Below are 25,913 nucleotides of genomic sequence, written 5' to 3'. Positions count from 1 at the left end.
AAAAGCTGCCGCGGCGCCTTCTATCTGCTGGGGCGCTAGGTACAGAAAAGTGCACAAAAGCCCCCGCCGCCACCGCCACACAGCCACCCCCCATGAGGCGTGGCGCGCACCACGCAGGCTGCCAAGGGGCTGTTGGTTCCCTATCCCGCCAGCCCCACGGTGAATCCCAAATTACTTTGTTAGGTAATTAGAAAGTGTTGATAATTATTTCTTTCATAATTTAGCGGTGTGACGGGAACAGGGAAATGATCTTGTGAAAGTTCACACGTGCAGATGTATTAGTTACTGATTCATTTGATTAAATGGTAGTCTCAAGTGCTCGGATCCGCAGCTGAAGGCGCCCCATTAGCATAACACTGATGTTTAATTTTCATACGCATAATTAGCCATATATTTAACACTAATAGCAACATGCAGCCTTTCAGCCTTAAACAGCCCAGGGTTTGATCTGGCCTGAGCTGAACCTTCGCCGAGGCACCTTCCCCTTTCTAGAGTGCGCAGTGATCACAGGACAAACCTCTGTAATCAAGCACATTTTGGCAGAGGGAACACCAATAAAAATGAACATTCAAAACAAATTACATCGGTGCTGTCGTTACAGATATTAGTGGAAGGGGCTTCTCGCATTTAACTTCTGTAGCGGCAGCTGCTGCCCGGGGACTTCCTCTCCTTTGGTTTAAGGGTAAGATATTGGGGGGCAGAGATATTTCAGGCAGCGTGGTTGGAGCAAAAAACAAAAGCCAAGCAAAACAAAACAACCAATCCTCCAAACCAATAACGGGTTTGCCAACGATTAAAAAGATTTTTCCTTCTTTCTTTCTTTTTCTTTTTTCTTTTCTTTCCCCCCCTTAATCGCCGAAGCACACGGTGAGGCTTTGCAGCAACAACCAGCTAATGACTCCGCCACCAGGCAACTCCCGGAGCCGTTCCACTCCTCTTGATTTCCGTGTTGCACTTGTGGTTTTAACTGCTCTTTCCTAGCGCCTGTTTTGGGGTGCTGAGTGCGGTGCGCCCTGCACCGCAGCTGATGCCGCCCGGGCCCCTGGTCTCCCGCGCGCCTCATGGGCCCTGCCCACGTAAGTGATCGCCGTGGCTGGCGCGGGGTAGGGATTGGGACGGAGGGAAGCAAGGCTGGCGATTGCTGGTGCTCAGGGCAAGGCGTGAGGAAACCCGACGGCTGGGCTGCCCTGGGCCAGTTTGTTCCACAGAACTGCAGGGTGGGGGAAAGGGAGAGAGGCGGCCACAGGTTGCGACGGTCTCCAGGGCTCTTTGCCGTTCACTTCTGGAGGGGGGAATCCAAGCCTTCCGCAGCGCAGGGGACGGGGCTGGCTCCAGGGAACAAAGGACCCGCACGGGAAACGGTTTCAGAGCCTGGGTTATTTTAAAAATGAATTATATCTGGGCGAGGGAGTGTCTACACTCCAGAATTATTTCTTAGCCCCAGAGAAGCAGGTTCGGGGAGGGGTGGCTGAGCCGGGGCCCTCGGGCGCTGAGACGCCCGGCCTTGACTAGCTTCTCCTTGTGTGATCTTATCTCTATTCTAAGAGCCCAGGGTGGATCCCTCCCAACCCTCACCGCTAAGGCGACACCTGTTCTGAAACACCGGCTTGCTTAGATCTTCGCCTGTCCCAACTCAGAGAGGCAACAAAACTCTCTCATTTATCCTGAGAGCCCCGGATTCCGAGTAGGACCTGTAGGAGACACCACAGGACCGGGCGCCTTGTGGTGTTAGCAGTAGTCACGCGTGGCTGGAATCCCTGCAACCTGGGGTGAGGTTTGGGGCCAGTTGAGTTGGCGGGATTGGGGGGTGGGGACGTGGACAAGATATTTTAAAATCTGCTTCCAAATTTCAACTTCAAAGCATGTTAAACGGAGTTCATTCTAATTCAAGTTTGTGTCCTACGGAGCTGCTGACGATTGGCTGGTGCTAGTATATATACATATATACGTATCATATTTAAACTTGAGGTTAGTCACTTTAATAAGTGGGATTATAAACCTGTCCCATAAATACCTCCACCTCGGAAAAATTACTGCACAAGCAGCGTGTTATCCCAGTGGCTGGTAAAATTCTGTGGTCCTAATGAAATTATTCTTGGGGAATCTCCGGGTAAACGGATCCGTAGATAAGATACTGGCTAATCGCTGCAATCTGACTAATCTAGGAGAGAAATGAAGTCATTCTCTGGCAAAACTCTCCCAAGGCCATCTGGGCCTTGTTCCTCTCTAGAAAATTCGGGTTGTTCTGGGGCAGCAGCCTCAGTCTCTAGGCCTTTTCTTGGCCAACTCCCCGGCACCCTAAAGTTTTCCTGTGGATCTTGTAAATCTTGAACCCCTCCCTCATCTTTTCCAGCTCTCAGATCCACTAGAATCGGAATCACCTCTGTCCAAATTCTACATACCTGGACGCAGAGAAAGGGAGCTGGAAAGGTTGGAGGATGCCCATGAGAACCCCGAGTTCAGGGAAAAGCTCGAACTAGCCACTTTTCCAAGCACGCTCGTTGGCCTCAGTTTCCTATAACTTTTCCCACACTCTGAATGTCACATCGACGAGCTGGCTCTCCAGTCCTATCACAGAGGCCACCTGTCATGGCAATGACAGGTGTCCACATTTCCTTGGTGGTCTGGAGCTGAGCCCAATCTGTATTTAGTGCATGGCAGCTTTGTAAAACCCGCTTCAGTAGAAACAAGAGTTAGCACAAGCACTGATGGGCGGGACACCCTAAAACCATGACCAGGGGGAGACTACTTTCTACATGGCTTGCTAGAAGCCCAGCCCTTTCCACCTCTGAGCCCAGGTGTGAAGAGGTCCTGAGGAGCGAGCCCTAAGAAAGGCAGGGTACTCAGGGCGGTAATGAGCCTTGGGAGACGCAGAATGTGGACCCTTGGATTTCCTGCTTCTGAAGCAGGTGGAGCTGCTGGCAGGCTGAATCAGGGTTAAACTCGCCAGCTCCAATCCCGACTAACTAGGCCCTTGCCCTCAAAAGTTCCCGTGTCTCTTCTTGCAGGGATGCTCTGAGTCTCCAGCGCATTAGCGCAGGTCTGAAGAAGGCCAGTATTGGAAGAGATCAATTTAGGGAGGAGACCCGCCAGACACTGCTCACATCTGGGCGGGTGGGACCGATGCTCCAATTCCTAGCACGACAAACGGTCTAGCTTGCCTTTGTGTGTTGGAGGGAGGGTCTCTCAAATTTAACCTTTGGGATGGGCGCGCGGGGCGTGTTGAAGGCAGGGAAGAGGAGCCGCAGAGGACCAGGAAAGTCAAGTTTTTGGAGTGATAACCCCTGCGGAAGGGCCAGGCCCAGGGTCCAGAGGCAAGGAAATGTTTGTAGCTAACTCCTCCACTGGCAGGCTAATCTTTTCATCGCAAAGCAGCTATGAAGGGGAAAGAACCGGAAGGGCTGGGGGCAGCTGGCCCCCGCGAGCTCCCTCAGGGCTGGCCAATGGGAGGGTCCGAAAGGGGGGGAAAAAGAGACTTTAAAAAAATTCCTAACAGCTAGGCTCGGGCTTTTCTTTCTGCGCGCGCGTGTGGAAAGTTCAGAGACTCAAAAATTAACCACCTACCCTCTTCCCCTAGTAACCGTCAGAGACGAAGGAGCACAAGACACAGCGGTTTTAGGAGGTGAAAGCTTTTTATTCGGGCAGTCAAGACAAGGGAAAGAGAAAGCTATGCATTTCTAGGAATCCCTCGTCTTCCAAATGAGGGCGTCCCCACTCCCTTCCAGATGCGTTTCCCGCGCTGGGAAGCAGAGCCCGGCGCCAGGACCCGTCTTTCCGAAGCCGCACGGCCACATCGGGGCCTCGGATCTGAGCTCTCAACGGCCACCAGTACCCACCGCGTTTTCCCAAGGCGCTATTAGGTGCTGGGTAGGTTACTGTGAGACCTGCCGTTAGCCTGTTTCTTTCTCAAAGTTCTCCAGCTGGATTTCAGAAATTTAAGAAAAAAGGCGCCGGGTCTCTGCGACCTTTGGGTGGTTCCTCAGGCCTCGTGGGGCAGTTTGGTCAGGATCTGCGCGCCCCCCGACGTGATGAGAACTGTGTGCTCGAACTGGGCCGACCTGAAACACACAAGGCAGCGATCAGCAAGCGCTCAAGCGCCGGCGGGGCGGGGAGCAGCAGCTCGCCCGCGTCGTCGGACGAACCTTCCCTCTCTACACAATTTAAAAGCAACCGGCAGAAAGCAAACACCTTTGATTGTCCGAGGAGACCACAGTCCATGCATCCTCCAGCACTTTAAATTCAGGGGATCCCTCGGTTATAATTGGCTCTGTAAGAGGGAAAATATTTACTGCAGTGATCTAATCAGATTCTTGTCAAACATTGTTTCGGCTGATTATCAAAAAAGAGAATAAAAAGGTTCTCCTCCCTCCCTCCAAGTGCTTCCCCCCACGGGTTCATGTTGTCATCTCGCAAGCTCTGATAATTGATGTTGCTTACATAGTATGCTACAAACCAAACAGTAGGAAGAGGAAACGCTATGGCATTCAAAAATGTATGAAGTTGCCTAGTTCGTAATTTTTTTAGAGGAAAAAAGGGCATTTTAATCAAGCCTTAATTAGGACCCTGTGGATAATAACCACCCAAACACCAGTCCCTCTTATGAATACCAGTCAGTTTTTAAAAATATTTGAATTTTTAAAACCTGCTCAAAATGTTCATTAATCAGCAAATAACAATTTTCTTATTTCACTCTAATTGCTTCTCCATTAAGCCCCACAGTCAGAAATATGATGCCTTCAGGGTCTTAGGTGATTGGAATTTGGTGGTGACACCAATCACATGATCAGCCAGGAATGGGTTACCAGAGAGGATGTCACTAGCTGACAGGGAGCAAGGGACGTAATCGCCTCTAGTCACTGGGTGTTAATGAAAAACAAAAACAAAAACACCCCACAAAACAACACAAAAAACCCAAACACCACATTACGCTGGTAACAGAATTAAAGGTTGGACGGCTGCCGTCTCCTAAATGTGTCGGTAAGTATCTGATTTAGGAAGATGGGGCTCGAGGATGTTATTTAATCAGATTTACTATGCATCTGAATTATTTCATTATGCTGATTGGCTTTATTAGTCCTTCAACTGGACTGCCTGGCCTAGGCCAGCGCCGCTGCTTCCGCGGGGGATCCACTGCCCTCGAAGAGGAGCTCAGCACTGACCTACGGTGAACGCCATGCCCTCCTCCATGCGTAGATCGCTGTCATTCGCTGTAAAACAAAAACAAAAAAACAGAAGACAATGGGTGTGGGGAGCGGGAATGGGAAATGGAGAGGACAGAGAGAAACGGAATTAGAGGGGTTAGGCTGCTCGAAAAAACATGGTTATTTTATTTATTTTTTCTTTTAGGAAGAAAGGGTGGAGGTTTCTAGAATCCTGGGTGGTAGCTACCACCCATGGGTTAATAAGCACAGGGCTCCTAGGCCTCAGCCTTTGCATTTTCTGAGCTTGGGGTCAGGGCCCCTAGAAAGGGTGCACCAAGGCTGAGCAAAAGCAGCCTGGGTGCTTGAGACACCTGTTGGGCTCCCCCTCTCCACTGTCCCGTGGCCACTTGTTCTGAGGTCTCCTGGCTTCGCTGGGTCCTGGACTTTGCCCTCCACACCTCCAACCCAAAGAGTAAGACATCTTGGGAACTGAGTCAAAGGGAAGGCAGGTTGGTAGGAGGCAAGAACAGGGGTGACTTGAAATATTTCCAGGTGTTGGCGCTGGGTGGGCACGTGCCTGAGAGGCCCTTTCTGCACTCCAGCCTGGGCCTCTTATGAGCTGCCTCTGGTGGAGCTCCTTGGCCCAAAGGGAGTTCTGACCTGCTGAGTCTCTAGGGATCTTCCAGGGGATGGATTTCAGCCAGTAGTTCCTCCAGGGGCTGCTCCCACCCCAAGCACACAGGTCAAGGCTCTAGGACCAACTTTCCTTTGTTCCCTGTCCAGGTGTGCACCCCCCTTGGGGGCACTCCACAGAACTGCTTCCTACCCTAACCCAAATACCCCACCCTTTCTGGCCCACCCTTGCTTTCTCACTGTAGGGTACACATCCAGGCAGTGAAAAACAGGAGATTCTGGGGAAAGAACCAGGGTGGGTATAATCTAGAAATCACTAAGAGTACACGCTGCTAAATACATCAGCTGTCAACGCTGTGTAGGATGTAATGAAGTTTAACCACAACAGTCAGCGGTTTGAGAAGGGGGCAGAAAAAGAAAAACAGAAAACAGTCATATGTGCATGCTGCTGGGACATTGATGCTGTGGTGTTTTGTTTTCAGTAACTTTTTCTAGACAAATATCCCTTGTGCCTTCCAGCCATCACCCTTCAGAAGACAAAAAGCAAAACAAACCTTATTTTGGGACTGAAACGGCTGGGCTCTAATTCAATAACATAGTAATGTGCTGGTTACGATTAGGTAGGACCGCCCCCCCCCCCCCCCCCCCCCCGCCATTCCCACCCACACACTCATAGGAAAGGATGACAACGTGGATTCAAAATTGCAGCAAGGGATTCAGGAGCAAAACTGCTTTATCCTGATTACATTCAATAAACAGCTCCCAAACTAACTCTCTTACCATGATGCCAAATTTCTGGATGTCCATGAAAGTAAGATCCTATCCCATGTCCCACAAAATGTGGACAGACTTGCAAACCATTCTGATGAGTTATCTGGCTTTAAAAGTGACCAAACAAAATACTTAATTAAATTGGATCATTTTAAATGCATACACAGAGTCACTTCAAAATATTCTCTGAAAAGAAAAAAATAAGTTATATTTAGAGTCGGATGGTAACAACTTGTTTTCATTATTCTGGAAAAATTTTAAATTTTGTCACAGCTTGTAACAACTCCCTCTGGATAAATGAAGAAAAAAAGGTATGTATCTAACACAGTCATTTGCTTCATTTACTTCAGTACAGCATTCAAACAAGGCCACTTTTAGATGATGAGTGTGCATGCACACATATATAGCTCAGTATAACCAAGATACATGTGCAGGTAAGGCAGGTCATAAAAACCTGCCTGATTTGTATGGAGTTTCACAAAAAGGCTGTGCAAATTACCACTGATTTGGGAACCAAACGAAAAAATTACAATCTGAAATGTGACTTCCTACTTCTATAATTCCCTTATTCTGGTGTATTTCAGAACATTAAACATTTTACAAACAGACACACTCACACAAAAGGTCACATCTACTTTGTCAGTATTCTTGAAACACTCCAAAACTTTGTGATTATTTGGGATTTCTACTAAAGACTTACACCATTAACAAAATTCATAAAAAATGCTTTTTAATCGCTACGATGCTTAAGTGAAGCTAGTATTGTGATTCCTAATTCTTAATGCTTCATTAGTTACTTCTACATGCAAATCTTTTGGGTTCCATCTATCCCCCATATAAGTGAAATCTTAGAATCCAACCCTAAAATCTTCACCTGCAAGGTTAAGAAGTCATTTTTGCAATCAGGTGAACATGTTCATTTCTGGGAGCACCAGAAAGACAAGAACATACATATCATTAACAATTTATATTTTCATGTGGATGAAGGGCAAAGTGCCTTAACCCTAACCATAATAATGGTTTGGGATTTACAGGCCCACTCTTTAAATTCTTAACAGAACCAAAGTTCTTAGATCCCAAACTAGAGGTTCCAACAGCCCTTCGGTTTAGTTTAACATGAACTCAAAGGCGTTTAGCCAGCATCTTTATGAGCATTCCTGTCGATATACTTTGCTCTATACATTTTTAACCTTCATCTCCAGACCTGTAAAATGTCTTCACTTAGGCCAGGATATCACTATAAATAGCAGGTGGGCAGCCTCTCATTCAGATTTAATTTCCATGTAACAGTTCAGAAATAGGTGAGCTATGCATGTGTTGGGAAGAATGGTAAGTGAATGCTCTTATCTCTTAAGTTGTTCTTTATGGTTATACTTATTTCCGTGTGTCTTTGCACTTTGGACAGGAGGTATAACAACTTTTCCAAGATGTTCCTATTTGTACCACACAATTTCTGAATAGAAACTCAGGATGGAGAGTGGATAGAGGGTGGAAGAGAGATTATTTAGTAAGATAAACTGATCTAGTATTTTTTTTTTTACAAGAAGGGGTTCTATCTAAACCTGTAAATTATGTTATCTATGTCCCAACAAACCTCAATAATTCTAAGAGGATTCATTATAAACTGTTCTATTCTCTTTTCTTAAAAAACCAAACTAGTTTTTTGTTTTTGTTTTTGTTCTTTTTTAAGGCTCTAACTGACTGGCAGGCATCACAGCTACATCGTAAATGTGTGTTACAGTGGCAATCTTCATTTTAATTTCCGATGAGAGGAGAGGAAGAAAGCCCACTCTGAAAAAACACCTGGGGTCCCTTCCCCCCCCCCCCGATACCTCTCATTCCTCTTCATAAAAGAAGCTGTGCAATTACTAGGTGGCTAAAGATATCTGAGTGCATTCTACAACAATTTACTGCCTGGATCCTGCTGGAACTTCTGGTTATAGGAGGATCATAGAATGTATGTGTCCTGGATGCAAAGGTCAGAGGATTTCACAGCTGTGTGGAAAGAGGAAAAGAACAGGACAAATTTCCCTCAGTTCCTTGGTTGAGCACCTATCTCAGTGCTTGATCCTCAGGAACTAAGTAAACACGCCTGTCTGCTTTTTAGGGTATCTTCCTTCTGGATTGGTAGTTCGCTTTTTAACGCATACTTCCTGGGACTGAATGGAATAAAATCTCATTAATGTTTCTAACTACTGTTGAAAAGAGTACCCCTTCTACTATTCTACTATATACTGTTCTTCTATTTTGGAATATAAGGGAAGCACAAGATTATTTACCTGATTCTAGGGTTTAAATCTAACTTTGTGGCGGCAATCCAAGCAATTTGTAGTAGCAAATTCCACTCTAACATGGAATCAAGTGGCTAGGATCCCTAGTTGTGGCATGGGAAAGTGGAGTACACGTGCTTCTCTTGACTGGTGTGTTGGGGAAAATGGAAGCTGCTGGGTGGGCAGGGGTGCCCAAGAAGTATACAACTGCTCCCCAACACCAGCCATCGAGGGGATGACCCATTTCTGAGCATGAGGGTCTTCTTGCCTTGGACATTTCACAGATGAAATCTGCCGTCTTTTTGTTAAAATCTACCAAAAGAACGCTCCTGGTATTAGCTCTTCTGTTCTGATTTTCTCTAATTAAAAATTTTCTAAGACAGCCACTCACATGAGCCTGAGTACATCTATGATTTGAAGGCCTTCAGATGGAATATTTGGGGAGGAGAGGAGGGGAGAGGAGGAAGGAGATGTATAAAAGTAGCTAATGAACTTACCTGAAAATTATACTGTATTATTACAGTTCATGTTTCAGGTACGGTTTAGAGTTGAAAGAAAAATCTCTCTAAAGGAATTTCATCTTGTGATCATTTTCTTAATTTAATTCCCTTTCATGAGATAGTTTTCCTCAATTGAAGTTTTGTCCAGATAAATTAAAATTCTTGATACACTTAAACTACATTTTATGACTAAGAATACATTCATTACCCAAGAGGGCAGAGGAGTACTATATTTAAGTACATACTCTTCTAAAGAAATAAAAATACACATGAAAATTGTTTTATTACCATTTTCTCATGAACTCTATAAACAGCACTGATTTCCAAATGGTCACATCTCTAATTAAAGGATCTCAAATGGCACCTGATTTTCTAAGTTATGGAATTTTACTTTAATCTTTCCAGATTTTTATTTTAAGCAGTAGTTTTGAATGCAGGAATGCACAAATTCAAGGATTCCCTTTAATGACAAGGAACGTTTAAGTACAATTAGTAATATTTTTGAAAGCCAACAACTGTTTTCTAAAAGAGTGGTACATTTTTTTGTTTCAAACTGGATCACAAATTACTGTATTTTTCTTACAACAGTGCTGAACTTTTATTTGAGGCTTTCTGTTTCTGAAAAGCAGACATGATGGATTGAAATAAAAGATAATTTATTGCAATGCTTACTTTCATGTGCAGAGAGAAGCAGTGTAATTGTAATTTACAGTAGCTGTCAAGAAAAATCCATCACAGATGACATTAAAATGACTTATTTTGCCTGCGCCACTTATTGTTTAAATGTGCATAATCTAATAGAAAGAGATTATTTTTAAAAATCTGCTTTATATTCTTCTAAATTAATATCAAAACATATACTTATGAATTAAACATTAAAAACCATTCATTGATACTTTCATCATGACATTTACAAGTATAAGTTTAAATTATTTTTGATTGAACTGTCACATATTTGTGATGCATGAATCTACACATTCACAATATCTTCATATGTACAGCTCATATCATCTAGAGGTAATAACAAAAATACAGATTTAGAAATATTTTAAAGCAAATGCAAGTACAGTGAGTATAATAACACTGTAACCTAAAGATCACTAGCTATCCCTCACGAAGCAGAAGGGCACAGAGAGAACTCTTTTCATTAAACTCTTTTAGCCAATGCTTCTTCAGAGATACCATCCTATCCTTTAGGTTTCAGAAAATTTCAAAATTTCCTATAAAGATCACCAGGTTTTTGGTGACATAATACTACTGAAAGATGCTTGAATGTTCTTTTCATGGTGTATCAGTAGAGGGAGGCTATGCAAAAGATGGTGAGTATCTTAAAATAAACGAGGCTGAGTTGAAAGATGTTTGTCAACCTTCGGTCTGTAATGACTCCGAGTATTTTGGGCTTAAAGGTGGAGACCGTTTGTTTATTTACTCCCTTGAGATTTTGCCTGAATGAGAAAAGGCGAAATAATAGATGTCCAGAAACACTGCCTTAACACATCAGAACAAACATTTGTTAGAATTGGGGCCAGTTTCCTCCTCAGCGGCAGACATAGACCATCTAAATAATGAAATGCATTAGGGTAAAGGAAAAAGTTCATTGTCTGTTATTTTTCACATAGTTTCGTAAGTGCCGTTGTCGGGACTGATCTGGTTTTCAAAGGAGCTTGTACATGCAAATTCATCCTCTGCGAAAACTGACCTTTGTATCCAGATAGCTAAAATCCAATGTCACTTTCAATTTTACTCTTCTTCTTCTTCTTTTTTTTTTTATGTAGCCAGAATTAATGTAGTGAATATGTAATGAAATGCATTATCCTGCATGGAGATTTATCAGATTTTCCGACTGAATGCTATGCTTTGCTAGTACTAGCTGGAGTTCACCTGCATGTTGGTGTGGCGTGTGGCTCTTTTTTGTAAAGAGTTAAGTCGTACACAAAAAAAGGGAACAAAGGTCAGCACCCAGCCGCCACTTGAATGTGAGATTTTTCTTTTTATTCCCCTTGATGTATACTAGGCTCTGTGTTATTAGTCTTAATGATGGAAAATTGTAGTGTTGATACAAATCTTTTTTTCAAAGTAGTAGGCGGGAGCTCCATTTGTTAGTAAGTTTTTTTGTGACTAAAAGCCACGGACAGTACATTTATGTAGCAGTAAAAGGCCTAGATGCTCTTTCCATAGCAGAGCTAATTATTCCTACTGTGACCTTACTGATCTAGCCTGTTCCTAGTACATCTCATCTGCACGCCTGTTCCTCTGTGTAGATGGTGTCAGAGAATATGAAAAACCCTATAATGAAACCATTTTCATGATGGAGAAAGGCTACTGGAGTTGCACTTGCTACAAAGAGGCTCAATTATATGAGTAATTGTGATAATTTTCTACATTCATAGCCTTCAATGGGGAAAAAAGAATGAGAGCCACAAAGGAAAATTACTTTAACAAGAAAGTACAGAGAGTAAAAATGGAAGAAGAGACAAAAAAAGGGAAAAAATAACCAGAAAAAAAGTTTAAAAAATAGATCTGGAGGGAGGAATAGCGAGACAGGGAGAACAACAGAAATGCTCAAAAGCCCATGTGCAGCTGTGTTGCACAATTAAATTGAATTTTTTTTTCTGCAGTTGATGAATGTGACTACTGCAAATGTGCCTCTGTAGTTAGCTATCATTTGTTGTTCCGTGACAGGAAAAGGATAATTACCTCTCAGAGAGAATCAAAGGCTGACATGCCCTTTAGACACAGCCATGAATGCAGAGCTCGATAGAATGCTTGAATAAGAATCTAGTGTTCTCTGCCCCCTTCTACTGAAGAATAAATTTTGTTAAAATGCAAGAGCACCACCAGTAAATTTGTTGAACCCTAGGTGTTCAAAAATATGAGGTACATCTATCGACTCATCCCATTTGCAAAAATAAAACTGCATTTTGAATTCATTTCTATTATATTCATGGACAGTAAGATAGTGAGATATGCATTAAATTTCTTTTCCCAGTAGGGGTCTGATTCAACATTTCCTATGAAAGAACAGAGAGACACTATCCTTTTTTCCCAGGCTAGTTAGCCTATAATTTAAAACTGTCAAAAACACAATTTTGTTCAAAGTCTTCAATAAAAGCTTCTCGCATATAACCCAAAGAGATTTTACTAAAGTTTGATTCAGACACTGTTACAATATTTTTAAAGCCATAAATACATTTAACTGATATTTTACTGCCTTTTTTCTTAAAGTATTTGAAGGCTTACGAAGAAAAAAGGCAGCATCTTTTCAAGGTGACTAAGCCTTCCATCCTTCAGACAAATGGGAAGTATTCAATGGTTCATATTAATGAGAACAGTACTTTAAAAGGTACTGATGTGATCATCTTTAACAAAATATGTTACTGTTAAATGAAAACACATATTCTGTATGTCTACTTCAAAACAGTTATGGGGGAAAAAAAGAGATCTAAAGTAGGTAACACATTACAAAGAAAAGTCTTGAATTTGGAAAATACACATACTCTCAAAAAGCAAGCATAGAAGGTTGTGTGGAAAGTAAACAATGGTTTATAGGGAAAATGAACCAGACCAAAAAAAAAAAAAAAAAAGACAGAAGATCACCTTTTCAGGCTGTTTGTTAATCCACCAATTTGAAAGGTAAGGCTTGCTTGAGCTAATGCTTTTTATCTTTCTATCACAGGAATATGTTTCACTTCATGCCTTTATAAAATCTAGCTTTTCTCCTGTCTCATTATCCAAGAGCTGGGATACTTACCCCTTCTTAGTTACTCCTTCCACGTTTGGTGTGATTTTGAATATAGGAACACTACAGACCAACATGTCAAGCTAAAACTAAAGCAGTCACATAAATATTGCTTGCTGCTTCTATAAGTTTCTTTGCTGACCTGATATAATTCACTTTAAAAAAAAATTTTTTTTTTTTAAACTCAGGGAACAACACAGCAGCCTGGCAGTTCACATACTGATATCAGACTGAAATGATGGTTCTGAATAGTAAAACATGTCATCAACTTTATACCAAGCCACCAATAACCTTTGTACCATTTGCCAACCCTCCCTTTACTTGTCAGTGTAAGGCTTACCTGATTGTGTTTCCAATTACAGAGAAGGGAGCCCCCGCTCTGCAAGCAGCAATTGCTTCATCTCTACATCTCCTGGCAATCTCCACTAACTTTTTACCACATTCATCCACATTGCCCACCAAAAATGTTTCAGAGGTGTCTCCATGGTAGCCATTGTAGTAAACCTAAACACAGGCAGAAATTTAAAAGTATGTCCTGTTTAAAAATCTACTCGCCTAAAGTCTACATTGCATTCATTTATGTATCTAGTAGATTCATGTGTTTCACCCTTCCAGAATTACTGTCAAGTTTACCTACAAAAAAAGAAGAAATAGCCTTACAGAAATTACGAAGAGGAAGACATGCAATGATATTGCAGAATTTTAAAATAAATTCGTGACTAGTGTGGCTATTTCAGCATTAGGATTAGCAATGTTCTTTAACATTTTGAGTCCTCATTTTATTTCTGAGACAAAATTATATATGCAGAAATAGTGACCAAAGACACTGACCCACAATTACTACAATAGGTTTAGAGAATCCAGAAGTATTTAACACAGTGAAAAGTTTCTTCAGTGTCATAAAGATACTTATCTTTTATTTACCAGTCCCACACTTGGAAGTGATAGATAATGGCAAGAAGAAATAAGATAGACATGTTGGTGTTATAACAGACAGAAGGAGAATTCAGTTCCAAGAACTGAAGTGGCTCAATATCGGAATGAAAAATGTTATAGAAAAATCCTGTCTGGAAGTGGAATCTTAATCAAATGTTCCAGATAGCAGAATGTTAACAGAAAACACTATACATGGATTTTTAAAGAATCAGAATGTAACAAAACAGGCTTAAGAATAAAATTACAGAAAATAGCATTTTATCTGTCTTCAATGACTCAGAAGGCCCTGTAGGATCTTGAAAGACACCAGATTCATTATAAAAATCAATAATTACCAAACACTGTAATAACTATAGAAGGCAGAGGAGACTGGTTGAACATTGATCCTTTGATATAGCATGGAATTTGCTATTTTGCATAAACGTGTCCTATGTAATTATTTTTCACATTTCTCTTTCTCATGAAATAGAATGCAGAAACTGTAATAAGAAAGAGATTTATCTGAGCTTTCTGTTTTAATACCAAATTAATATGTATACTCTTCTGCTTAAAAAATATACTCTTGTATACTCTGTGAGGGAGGCAGGAGAAGTCTTTATTTTATCCTCACTTTATAAGTCAGGAAACTGAGGCACAGACAAGTAACTTGTCTAAGGTTAGTGGCAGAATACAGAGGTAGAACCAGGTTAATATGATGGATTATTGGCTTCTAATCAAGTGTTTTCGCTACTACATCAAATTACCTTAATTACCTTGCAATAAAACAGTGTTTTATATATTTATTCCCATTTGTAATCCAAGAGAGTACAAGTTTTGATTTTATACACAAGTATATAACATTTACTAATAAAGAGTAATTATTAAAACAAAATTGTAACTCTGAATGTTTGTACAGTTGCTATTTAAGTAAAAATGTATTTTAAAAAATCTTTATTTGCCTTTTCATATTACTTTTTGCTAGCCTGTAAAATGACTACTTGAAAGATTCAATATATATGGAAATAATACTTTTGAAGGTCTGTGGCAGTTATCTATAATTACTGTTTTTACTCACAAACTATTCTTGTTTTATACTTCATTTATTTAACAAATATTTATTGAGCAACTAATATGGGTATCGCATTATCTTTTTTTAAACATTCAACTTTAAAGGGGGAAAGAAGCCTATTTTCTTGTGATATATACTAATGTAAACAATTACAAAATGCAATGAGTATTTTCTGATAAAAGTATAGGATCTAATAATGGAGTCTTTCACTTAATAAAATATTTCATAAGAAATATAATTTAAGATACTGACCTGTATGTTTTCTTGGTCCCTTCACATTTCTAGACACTTGAAAATATTTCACTTTGACCATTTTAATGTTAAAAATGGACTTGTTTATTGAAAGTCTTCAGGAAACTTAGAAAAGGCATGGACTATTCTCTTTGGACACATTGGAAACAGGAAGGAAGGGTATGCTGATTTCATTCAAAGAAGCAATATTTTATTAGGGGGTGATTAGGTGAGATAATAAGCGAAGAGCCCCCAAATCAGGTACAATCCAAAAGAAAAGTGCATCATGAAAAATACTTCATTTCAGGTACACTTCATAAAATACTTCCTTCTACATATTCTGAGTTGGAACGATAGCAACAATATATGTAGAGCAAATGTTCAAGTATTCTCAGTAGGACAAAATGATATAGGAAAGAACATCAGCAATAAAAGAATATTTGGCTATATCCTCAGACAAATTGATATGAAGAAAAAAAGCTGAATTAATTTAAACAACTAAAAATTGGACTGAACTAAACTACTGGATGCCAATCTCCACCACATTCCCACTCCCACCTAAGGTTCATGGTCTGGATATGAAATCACTATTATTAAGAATATTTCCTCATTAATAGAAACTGTACTCCTTGAATGCTATCTCAACTAGTTCTCATCAGATGTTTAATTTATATTTATTTATTTAAAATGTATTTATTAATCATCAGATGTATAGAAGTTATTTACAATCTCCATAATCCAAAGGTAGCATTACAAATTTTTTTAGTAAAACGAACTGCCAAAGCACAAATAACCCAAGTCTGAGAATAGTGAAAGGCTAAGGAAATTAGAAAGGTTAGAGCTTGTACAGTTTGAAGTTCCTGTGTTAAATTACTTGGGGCTGTTATTTAAAAGAAAGGCTGTTAACCATTTGGTGAAAACTGAAGTTCAGAGAGAAAAGCACTCTGCTTGTACGCTTTGAGTTCAAGGCTCTCTATACCAGAAATGGAATACAATGTTACCTTCAGGGATTTTAATAAATCTAAGGAACACTGCTAGCAAAAGAGTTGCTGTCCAAATAGACTGACACACACAGGCCAATGTAGCCCCTAATGACAGAGTAAGATAATGACAGGCCCCACTCAAAATCAGCAGGAAGAGGAAGATCAATCTTGGCAGAGTGAAGGAAAAATGCTGGCTTTCTTCGCGTTAGCTCATCTCATACATATCTAGCTTCAGCAGCTGCCCAGTGCTGTGGGCTCTGCATTAACTACACAGTGGATCAATAACAATTACACCTTCTCAAAAACATGACACATAGCAGGATTGGGTTGACATTTCACTTAGGCCAACATTGATCTCAGTGCATCTGATTCCAGCCCTAAATTCAAGTCAGGCCTGGGTTTACTTGGAATAAACACAGAGTTAAAGACAAAAAAGGAAACCAGCTGCTTGTGTCTGGGTCTAGAAGTAAACAGCACTTCCATCGGTGCAGTTCACATTTTCAATCCACTCTTCTTCTTGTTGCTACCGGCAATTCTGAAGTTGATCAAAGACTATCTTTTATATGATTTACTCACCGTGACATCAATGTTGATAATATCTCCATCCTGAAGAGGTCGACTGAAACATAAACAGGAAAAAAAAAAATGGTGACAGACAGATCCCAATAAAAGGAATATAAAAATAAATATCTAATGACTACTATCACAAGCCTAATGAGTTGTGATGATAATTCAGAGTGGAGAAGGAATGAATGGAATAACTTTTTACTAGAAATACCTAAATGAACATGTATTGTCACTGGTAAAAAATCTACTTATTCTCAACAAAATATACTTAATAGTTACCTTACTTTTACAAAGAGCCAAAGCAATAGTAGATGGTTAAAAATCTAAGATGGTAAAAGAAACACTTAATGCACAACCACTTTTTTGTATTACATATTGCTTTAACAAACATTAAATGGTGGTATTATGTCCATTTAGAAGCAAAATACTTCAAAATTGTTGCTCTACCATAATCAGCTTCAAAAGTTTGCAGGTAGGTTTCAATTAAACTATAGTGTCTTTCAACATATGTTATAGATCTTAGTTTCATGTTTTAGTTTCCAAAGGAACAATATGTTATTAAGCAATGAATACCTGTCAGGAATACCATGACAAAGCACGTTGTTTACAGAGGTACAAACAGATTTTGGAAAACCTCCATAGCCTAGAGGTGAGGGATAGGCATCATGACTGATGATTTCCTGATGAACAAGAGCATCTATCTCTTCAGTTGTCATGTCAACCTAAAATATTAAATAAAGAAATTGTGGAGCGACAGTTGAAGACACTTCCTGTATTTATTGACTATGCCTATAGCTACAGCACTTCCAGATGAGGCTGTATAAATTTACTGTGATAAACTTGTGGTACAACATTTTAATTAATTATGATTAACCTTAAAATCCTATCGTGCTTTTCTGACAACTGTTTCGGTATATGATGGTGTTATGGACTATTAGGAAATGGACATTTTAAAATCTAAGATCCTTTCAATCACTTGTGAGTCATTAAATGACATGACTCCTTTTTAGCCTGAAGGTCTAAAAAATATGTTCTGTGGCAATTTTTTCCTCTTCTTCAATGGTTAGTGCCCTGGGCTAACCGAAGCATATAAATTCTCAAAAGGATCTTCAATTTAGATGACAAAGCTTGAAAAGTAGGTCAAACCACACCTTTTTATCTCAGCGAAACATTACATGGGTTTCGCCATAATGGCATGGAGGTTGTGGATCATCATTTAAAAAACTAAGTCTGATACATTTTGTAGAGATTCGGCTTCAGTAATCTTGATTTCTTTCATGCCTAAATAAATCAGTGTGTTTTCAAAAAATATTTTTCCCTTACTAGAAGGTATCCGGTTGCTCCCAAACTAGAAGAAAACTGAAATCAAGTTTTGTGGGCACATGAGGACTATCTCCATAAACTCATAAATCATGAGCAAAATTCTAAAACAAAATCTTTTATTAGAAAGTATTTCTTCGAGAGTTTTCTTTATGTTATTTTACATTCACATTATGGTTAGTTGCGTTGCTATAACAAGTCTATTACACAAATGATACACTAAGTGTTTCATCTTTGAGTCTCACTTCCTAAATTCTGCCCACCTTTTGGAAACTACAGTGTTTTCTTGTATGATCCTTACATAGCAGGATTCAGATTCAGTTTCAGGTTATCCCGAAAGACCTAAATCTTGTAGTAAGATAGCTGTACATAATTACATTGCTGAATTACCTATAGCTTAGTGTATCTGGTCTGATCTTTCTTTGCAGAGCCAATGTAAGAAAATAAGAGACAAAGGATGAGGCAAAGCAACTCTTCAGGCACAGGGGAATAACGCGGGGAATAAAAGCAGAAACTACAGGCAGGAGTAAGAGGGGAAAAGTCAAAGCCATCTGCCATGGACCAACTTGGATAGGCCGATTGTGCTCAAAGTATCTCCAGAATTCTGCTACTTAACATCAAATCTGTATTTTCAATTATCTCTTGAATAAACACAGAAATAATACGATCCCTTTCCCCTATCCCAAGGCTTTACTTAATTTTAACAAATTAGATGTGTACAAAAGAGAGGGAAAGGGAAAGGGAAAAAAGGGGAGGAGGGTTTGTTGCCCCTTATGTAAGTCTTCCGAGGCTTGGTGAGACGCCACCTTTAAACTCTTCCCGGCCAGGAGGAGGACATGGCGGGCCAGCTGACAAGCCTGACGAAGCCCTTGAATCTGATCTTCATTCTTAACTTCTATGCTGTCTCCCCAGTCGGGTACAATGCCTGTCGTCACATAGTCTGGCTTCTTTATGTGCTTGAGGAAAAAGGATTGAAAACGAAGATCAGAACCCAGTGCATGACAATGGGATCATTTTTTCGGACACAGCCTCCTGCTTCATGGAGCTCTGCCCTTCCTGCCGGAGCACCGACCTCTGAAGCCAGCACAACAGACCCTCCAGGCTGCCCCCAGTTCCTTCCCCTGCCCTTTTGAACTTAACATGGCCTGTTAGTGCTGCCTCTGGATGGTCTGTTAACCTTTCTGTGCTTTGAGTCACACTGGACTGAAGGAGACTTCTGGTCAAAACAAACAGGAGTTTTCTTCCTTCTCCAACCCCGTTAGAAGCCTACTGCCATTGATAACAAATAGCACCAAGCTTCCCAATTGCCAAATGGTTAATTAAGAGCACTTTCATCTCCTCCACACAAAGATAAAATTTATGCAAAGGATAGCTCACAACACCCTCTCCCAATGAATATATGTAAAAGGCTGACTGTCAAGTTCACGGACGCCTATCACATATGCACTTCTCTTACACTTTGCAACTGTACCCAAACTAAGAAGGAACTAGAGGACAAAACGTAACAGCTCTCTTTCCTTTTCCTTTCTTTTTTTTTACAAGTACATAAAAAATACTTTGAACACTTCCATCATTTGTCAGAAACAAACAAACTCCCCCCTCCTCTAAAACTCAAAATGTTCAACTCTGATCACCCCTGGAGAACATTCTGCACCACTAACTTAAATCCATGGGCAGTATTCAGAAAATAAATACTACCTTACACACAGAGCTCCTTTCGGTCCCAAGGTTTTGCACAGCTCTTTACAAACTATTTATGGCAACCGCTACATAAGTTTTGTTGAACAGTACCCAGTAAGGCTACACAGCAGCTGGGGACAGGAAGCTGAGAGAGATAACGCTATTCAGTGGACATCACAGCATCTCTGGAAGGGCTGAGGTGAGGGCTCTGCACTTTGTGAACTGCATCATGCAGGATTTAAGGACCTTCGCTTATTCTCGTGTTCAGATGGGCCATTCTGACACAAGTAACGCCATTGCTTGGGCTGCAGCAGCCGAGCTCGGGGTGAGTATCTTCTCTGCTACAGCTTTACCACCAGCACCCACAAAGCACACCCGGTCTCCCACAGCCCCGCCTCCTCTCTCTTTGCAATCTGGCCAGGTTACAACCACAGGCAGAAGGGCTGTTGGCTTGTCACTGAAATTCTAAAACAATACATTCTCCTCTCTGGAGACTTCTTTTTTCTTTTCTACTAAGGAAATACCAGAAACATACTCTGGGCTCTGGTGGCCTGTCTTGTCAGCCCTTGTCACAAAAATGGGCCATTCACCTTCAGGGAGTATGATATACTTAATGTGGGTTTACTGCAAAAAAAAAAAACCAAAAAACAAAAACAGAAAAAGAGGGAAAGCAGGTGACTTTTGTGACAAATCTATATTTCTTTCACCTATTCTCGTTCTTCCTAAACGATCCCCACACTTCCTTTACATTGCATTTTGGAAAAATGGACAGATTGTCTATACTCTTATCTTCATGGTAGAAATTTAATATGGAAATTTTCATGATAGAAACTTAAATTCTAAGTGAATTAAGCAGTTATAACTCAGTGCTTTATTTAAAAAAATGAATATTATAGAACTGCAGGATGTTAAAACTTCCCAAACCACAGTTTTAAATCACAGACCAAGTTTAAAAATTATAATTCAGACAGCTCAGAAATCAAAGGTGCAAAAACACTTGATCGCTTCTGTAGTTAACCTTTATCTTGGCTGGAAAAAGCAGCAAATAATAGGCAATACAGTACCTTAGGGACTGGATGAGCTGAAGAAACTGCAGCCGGCAAAACTATACTGTGTGAAATCTCTCTTTGTCTCCGGAAAAAGAAATTTCTTCTTTGTTGACTGCTTGACTGCTTGTGTAAGTAGATATGATTGAGTGGTGAAGAGAAAATCCTGTGACAACCTAGAAGCAGAAATAGACATATCTTAAGTAAAAAAAACCTACTTAGTGCTACATTTTAAGATGTTGCGTTGTTGTCTATTAAATCATTATTATAATCCTTTATTGGCTCAAAAAGAAAAAGCCCCAAATAGAAAGGAAAGCAGTGGTATTCTGAGTTCTAGTACAATAGTAGCAAAGCATATTTATTAGCTAATAGTATGTTTACATAAATGTTTGACAATGGAAAACTCTATTCTAATGGGAAACAAACATATAGAAACATCTGCTGAACACCAGGTCTATAAAAAGAGCAATTTCTGCTGTGGTACCTTAAAAGCAGCCATGTCCAGGATGACCCTAGATTCAGGGCACTGTTTGGGTGGCTTTATATTCTTTAAAGCCGTTTTCCTTTCACGAATCCTGGACAAATTGCCAGCTGCACTTTTTGCCCTCGATAGGATTACTACTCTGTGTTAAGTTCATGTGCAGCGAGGCATTATACTGAAATTCATTGTAATGAATGCTCAAGTCAGATAAAGACTAAATAGCAAAACTGTAGGGTGTAACCCTGAAAGAAAACGAATGTAGGGTCCTAAAGTACCCACAACAGGAATTTAGAAATATCTATCAAAATTTTAAATGCACACATCCTTTGACTCAGCAATTCATCTCCTAGGACTCTACTGTGTGCAATGATGGATGTTCGAAGATGAACTGTAGCACTGTTTGTGGTAGAAAAAAATGGGAAATAATCCAAATGTCCATCCGTAGGGGACTGGTTAAATATATTATGGTAAATCTATACAACAGAAAACTATAGAGGTATTAAAGAGAATAAGCTAAATCATCTCTATGTATTGACATGGAAAGAGGTCACAATATACTGCTAGGAAAATAGCAAATGCTGAGCAGTACATATTAAAAGCTCATTAAAAGGAGCTTATGTAAAAAGCTCATGTAAAAAGAACTTATACATTTATACAGGCTTGTATATGCCTATAAAATTTCTGAAAATTGATATTCATCAATAGTGGTTATTTCTGGGGCATCTGATTGGGGCTGGGGTGGGGAGGAAGACTTCCTGATTCCTTCTGTTTTCTTCTATACTGATTGACTTCTAAAAACATTCACTTGCATTACTTTTATAATTAAAACAATAGTTTTAAAAATCCCCAACACGCCATAATTGCATGTCACGGGTTGGCAAACTACAGCCCAAAGGGCAAATCTGCCCTGCTGCCTATGTTTATACAGCCCCAACCTAAAAATGATTTTTATATTTATAAATGGTTGAAAAAAATCATATTTTGTAACGTGAAATTATACAATATTCAAATTTCAGTGCCTGTAAATAAAGGTTTATTGGAACATAGCTACACTCATTCACTTACAATTAGCCATGGCTGCTTTTGAGCGACAGTGGCAGAGTTGAGTAGTTGTGACAGAGAACATATGGCTCACAAAGCCTAATATATATACTACCTGCCCCTTAGAGAAGAATTTTGTCGACTCCCGGTCTAGAGCACTGGTTCTCAAAATGTGGTACCCAGACCAGCATATTAGTATCACGTGGGGAAAAGATGCAAATTCTTGGGCCCCCCCTCAATGCTGACTCTGGGATGTGGTCAGCAATCTGTGTTTTAACAATCCCTCACCAGAGTGATTCTCATGCACACTAAAGTTTGAGAATTACTGGCCTAGAGTAATCTTTCAGCTGTGAAACATAATGGAAACACAAATTGCAGGTGAGTATTAGCCCCAAAACTCAAGATCTCTAAGTGAATGGGAAAAAGGCACAGATGCAAACAAACCCCAATAGTCATTGATTCAGTGTCCTAAGTTTCACTCAATTATGTTCTTCCAGAAAGCTGGAAGTAACATTGCTGAATCAAACTTACAGAGGTGTTTCAGGTATTATTTTAAACAATTCCAAATACCAGACAAAATGCTGCCAGTAATATCACTTCTTAAAAAAAAAAAAAAGTTGCTTGATAGAGGCAGGTACATATTCCCTAAAGCTTGTAAAGTACAATATTTCCCTAAAGACAACACCATCAGCCCCAGGATGTTAACTGTCTATGAAGGGCAGGGTAGTTTCCTAGTAAAAGCAGATGGTTGGAAAGCAGAAGCCTGGACTTTTGTCTCAGCTCTACTACTTGTTAGCTGTGTGGCCCTGAGCAAGTGTCTTGTTTTGAGTCTCAAGTGAGAATTAATTGGAATAAAGTCTGTGAAAGTGCCCTCCATTTAGTAGATGCTCAAAAAATGGTAGTTCCTTCAAGAATACTTGAAAAGTAAAATGAGAAAGAAACCCTGGGCTTCACTATAGCTTCTAATACTGAGAACTTATTGTGCGTCAATTACTATGCTAGGCCCTTTACATATGGTAGCTCATTAATCTTCCCGAGAACCCTGTAAACTGTAAACTGTTATTACTCCATTCCACAGTTGAAGATACGGAAGCACACAAAGGTAAGTAACTCTGCCAGAGTGCCAAAGCTGCGGGGAAGCAGGTCCAGTTGCCTTCATGAAGTATATTGCTCTCCCACGCGTGAGAAAAAGATGAGCTAACAACACACAAGGACACACTCTGAAAATGTAAAAGGCCTCACAAAACTAGTAAAAGTTACCACTATTATTATTTTTTTTTGCAAAAGTGGTGATGGGTTGACCTAATCCATCCTCTTTCTCAAGCCAAACTCCCTTTGCTGACCAAATACATGCTGTAGAGGTTTGGCTGGGCAGTCTGTGGACACAGAATGGAAAATCTGGGTCCCAGTTAAAGCCAAGAAAAGGCTCAGGTGGAATCAATCCATGATTCTGGGCTCCCTAACTGCATCCCTAGGTAGGACCAAAGACAAGCTCCCAAGTGTTTCCCTTCTGAGAAAAGCATGTATTATGATGACTATTAATAACGATAACACTAATAGAAATAGAAAACAATAATAGTGGTTAACACTTAATGGCCAGTTTCTTGAATTAAAGCACAGTGCTAGGTGCTCCACACACATTAAGTCCTACCAGTGCTGTTAGGGAGGCGGGCAGCTGTTGATGTCACTATTTTATGGATGAGGAACAAAGGCTCACACCTCTGGTGGCCCCAGCTAGAGTCCTCGAAGTCCAAATCCAGGGTTGTGTCTGCCGCTCCAAGCTGCCTTTCAACAGTGTGCACGGGCTCTAGTAGCTGGCATGCTTTGCTATAGCATGTGTCTTTTTCAGGGATTCAATTTCAAAGAAATCTTTTTTTAATCATGAAAAAAAATAAACATCATGGAACCAGCCAACATTCAGAATGAAGGTATTTTTCATGAAAAGTCTTAGAACTGATGTAACTGGGAGGCATTGTGGTCGTGAAAATAACACGAGCTTTGAAGTCAGATCTGAATTACCAAAACTTCTGAGCCCCACTTTCTTCACCATTACATGGGAATAGTAGTGCTTTGCTCACCACCAGGTTGTTGTGAACATTAGCTGAGATAACACATATCCCTAAACCATCTTTTAAAAGTAGGCACTCCAAAAAAAAAAAAAAAAAAAGTAGGCACTCTGTGGGGGAGTTCCCTGGTGGCCTAGTGGTTAGGATTCCAGCCTTTCACTGCCATGGCCTGGGTTCGATCCCTGGTTGGGGAACTGAGATCCCGCAAGACACGTGGTGTGGCCAAAAAAAAAAAAAAAGTAGGCACCCCATAAATGTTAACGTCTTTTCCTTTCCCTTCTCAACACTCTACATGTTTCCCTGTGGGCCTCGAAATTTACTTATTCTTTTATTTGACAATTACTTACTGAGCTCCTCCTACATGCCATGCTTTGGACACGAGGTGAACCAGGTGACAAAAGTCCCTGCCTCATGGAGCTCATATTCCGTGGTGCGACACAGACAAGAAGCAAACAAATACATTCGATTATATCAGATGGTGATATTCCTGATGAAAAATGGGCCCGAATGACACCACACTGGAGCTAGAGGTTCTGCTCCTGGTCCTGCCAGGAGCTAACTGTGTGACCTCGAGCAGTAACAACAGCAGCGAACACTGGTTGAGAGCCTACCGGTGCCAAACTCTGTGCTGAGCACTTCACAGACACTATCAACTGCTACAGAAGGTTTAGTAAAATGAGGGCGTGAACTTCATAATCTTTGAGGCCTATTTTTTTTTTTAATATAAAATTTATTTATTTATTTTTTACTGCATTGGGCCTTTGTTGCTGCGTTCAGGCTTTCTCTAGTTGCGGCGAGCGGGGGCTACTCTTTATTGCAGCGCACAGGCTTCTCATTGCAGTGGCTTCTCTTGTTGCGGAGCACAAGCTCTAGGAGTGCGGGCTTCAGTAGTTGTGGCGTGCAGGCTTCAGTAGTTGTGGCTCGCGGGCTCTAGAGCACAGGCTCAGTAGTTGTGGCGCATGGGCTTCGTTGCTCTGCGGCACATGGGATCTTCCCGGACCAGGGCTCAAACCCGTCCCCTGCATTGGCAGGCGGATTCTTAACCACTGCGCCACCAGGGAAGTCCCTGAGGTCTCTTTCAGCTCTGACATGTGTGCCTTCATTCAGCAGCTTCTGACTGTCATGCTATGTCCCAGGCAATGGGACGATGTAGAGTCTGATCAATTTTAGAACTCGTGAAGATTATTTTCAATGCAGCTGATAACACGGAAGAGAGACCATCTTTATCAGTATTATCGAGTTCAAGTACACAGTCATTACAGGGGGAATCTTTCCAATGTTCTTAAACTCAAGGCATGAAGTCATCAGGCCTCTACTAGGAGATCTGAATGAGGCTTCTGAGACATTCACTTCTAGAATGAACAGTGTTGCCAACATACCTGTTCTGCTAAATAATGGGCTCACTGCCAGAAAGAGGCAAGCACCTCCACACATGACTTAAACATTGGGAACACAGCCTG

General features: G+C 40.7%; 1 protein-coding gene across 8 annotated transcripts in view; it reads right to left on the bottom strand.

Annotated features, from left to right (window-relative positions):
• Positions 1-3,613: 3,613 nt before the first annotated feature.
• METAP1D (methionyl aminopeptidase type 1D, mitochondrial) overlaps positions 3,614-25,913 on the bottom strand; it is a 78,656-nt gene continuing 56,356 nt past the window's right edge. For 5 of the 8 annotated variants that reach the window (XM_082465483.1, XM_082465486.1, XM_082465487.1 and 2 more), the window contains 9 exons: positions 20,884-21,041; positions 18,946-19,095; positions 17,393-17,541; positions 16,829-16,871; positions 13,395-13,558; positions 6,555-6,652; positions 5,160-5,207; positions 4,189-4,267; positions 3,614-4,058 (listed from right to left, as the gene is read on the bottom strand). In XM_082465483.1, the coding sequence (XP_082321609.1) occupies positions 3,980-4,058; positions 4,189-4,267; positions 5,160-5,207; positions 6,555-6,652; positions 13,395-13,558; positions 16,829-16,871; positions 17,393-17,541; positions 18,946-19,095; positions 20,884-21,041 (968 nt within the window). In that variant the 3' untranslated portion in view covers positions 3,614-3,979. Of the gene's footprint in view, positions 4,059-4,188; positions 4,268-5,159; positions 5,208-6,554; positions 6,653-13,394; positions 13,559-16,828; positions 16,872-17,392; positions 17,542-18,529; positions 19,096-20,883; positions 21,042-25,913 lie in introns of those variants that run through there. The other 3 variants (XM_082465488.1, XM_082465489.1, XM_082465490.1) reach the window with 3 other exon arrangements.

This window comes from Balaenoptera physalus, assembly GCF_965194825.1.
Source record: "Balaenoptera physalus genome assembly, chromosome: 6".
Classification (NCBI taxonomy): Eukaryota; Metazoa; Chordata; class Mammalia; order Artiodactyla; family Balaenopteridae; genus Balaenoptera; species Balaenoptera physalus.
This window is presented reverse-complemented; position numbering and strand designations above follow the sequence as displayed.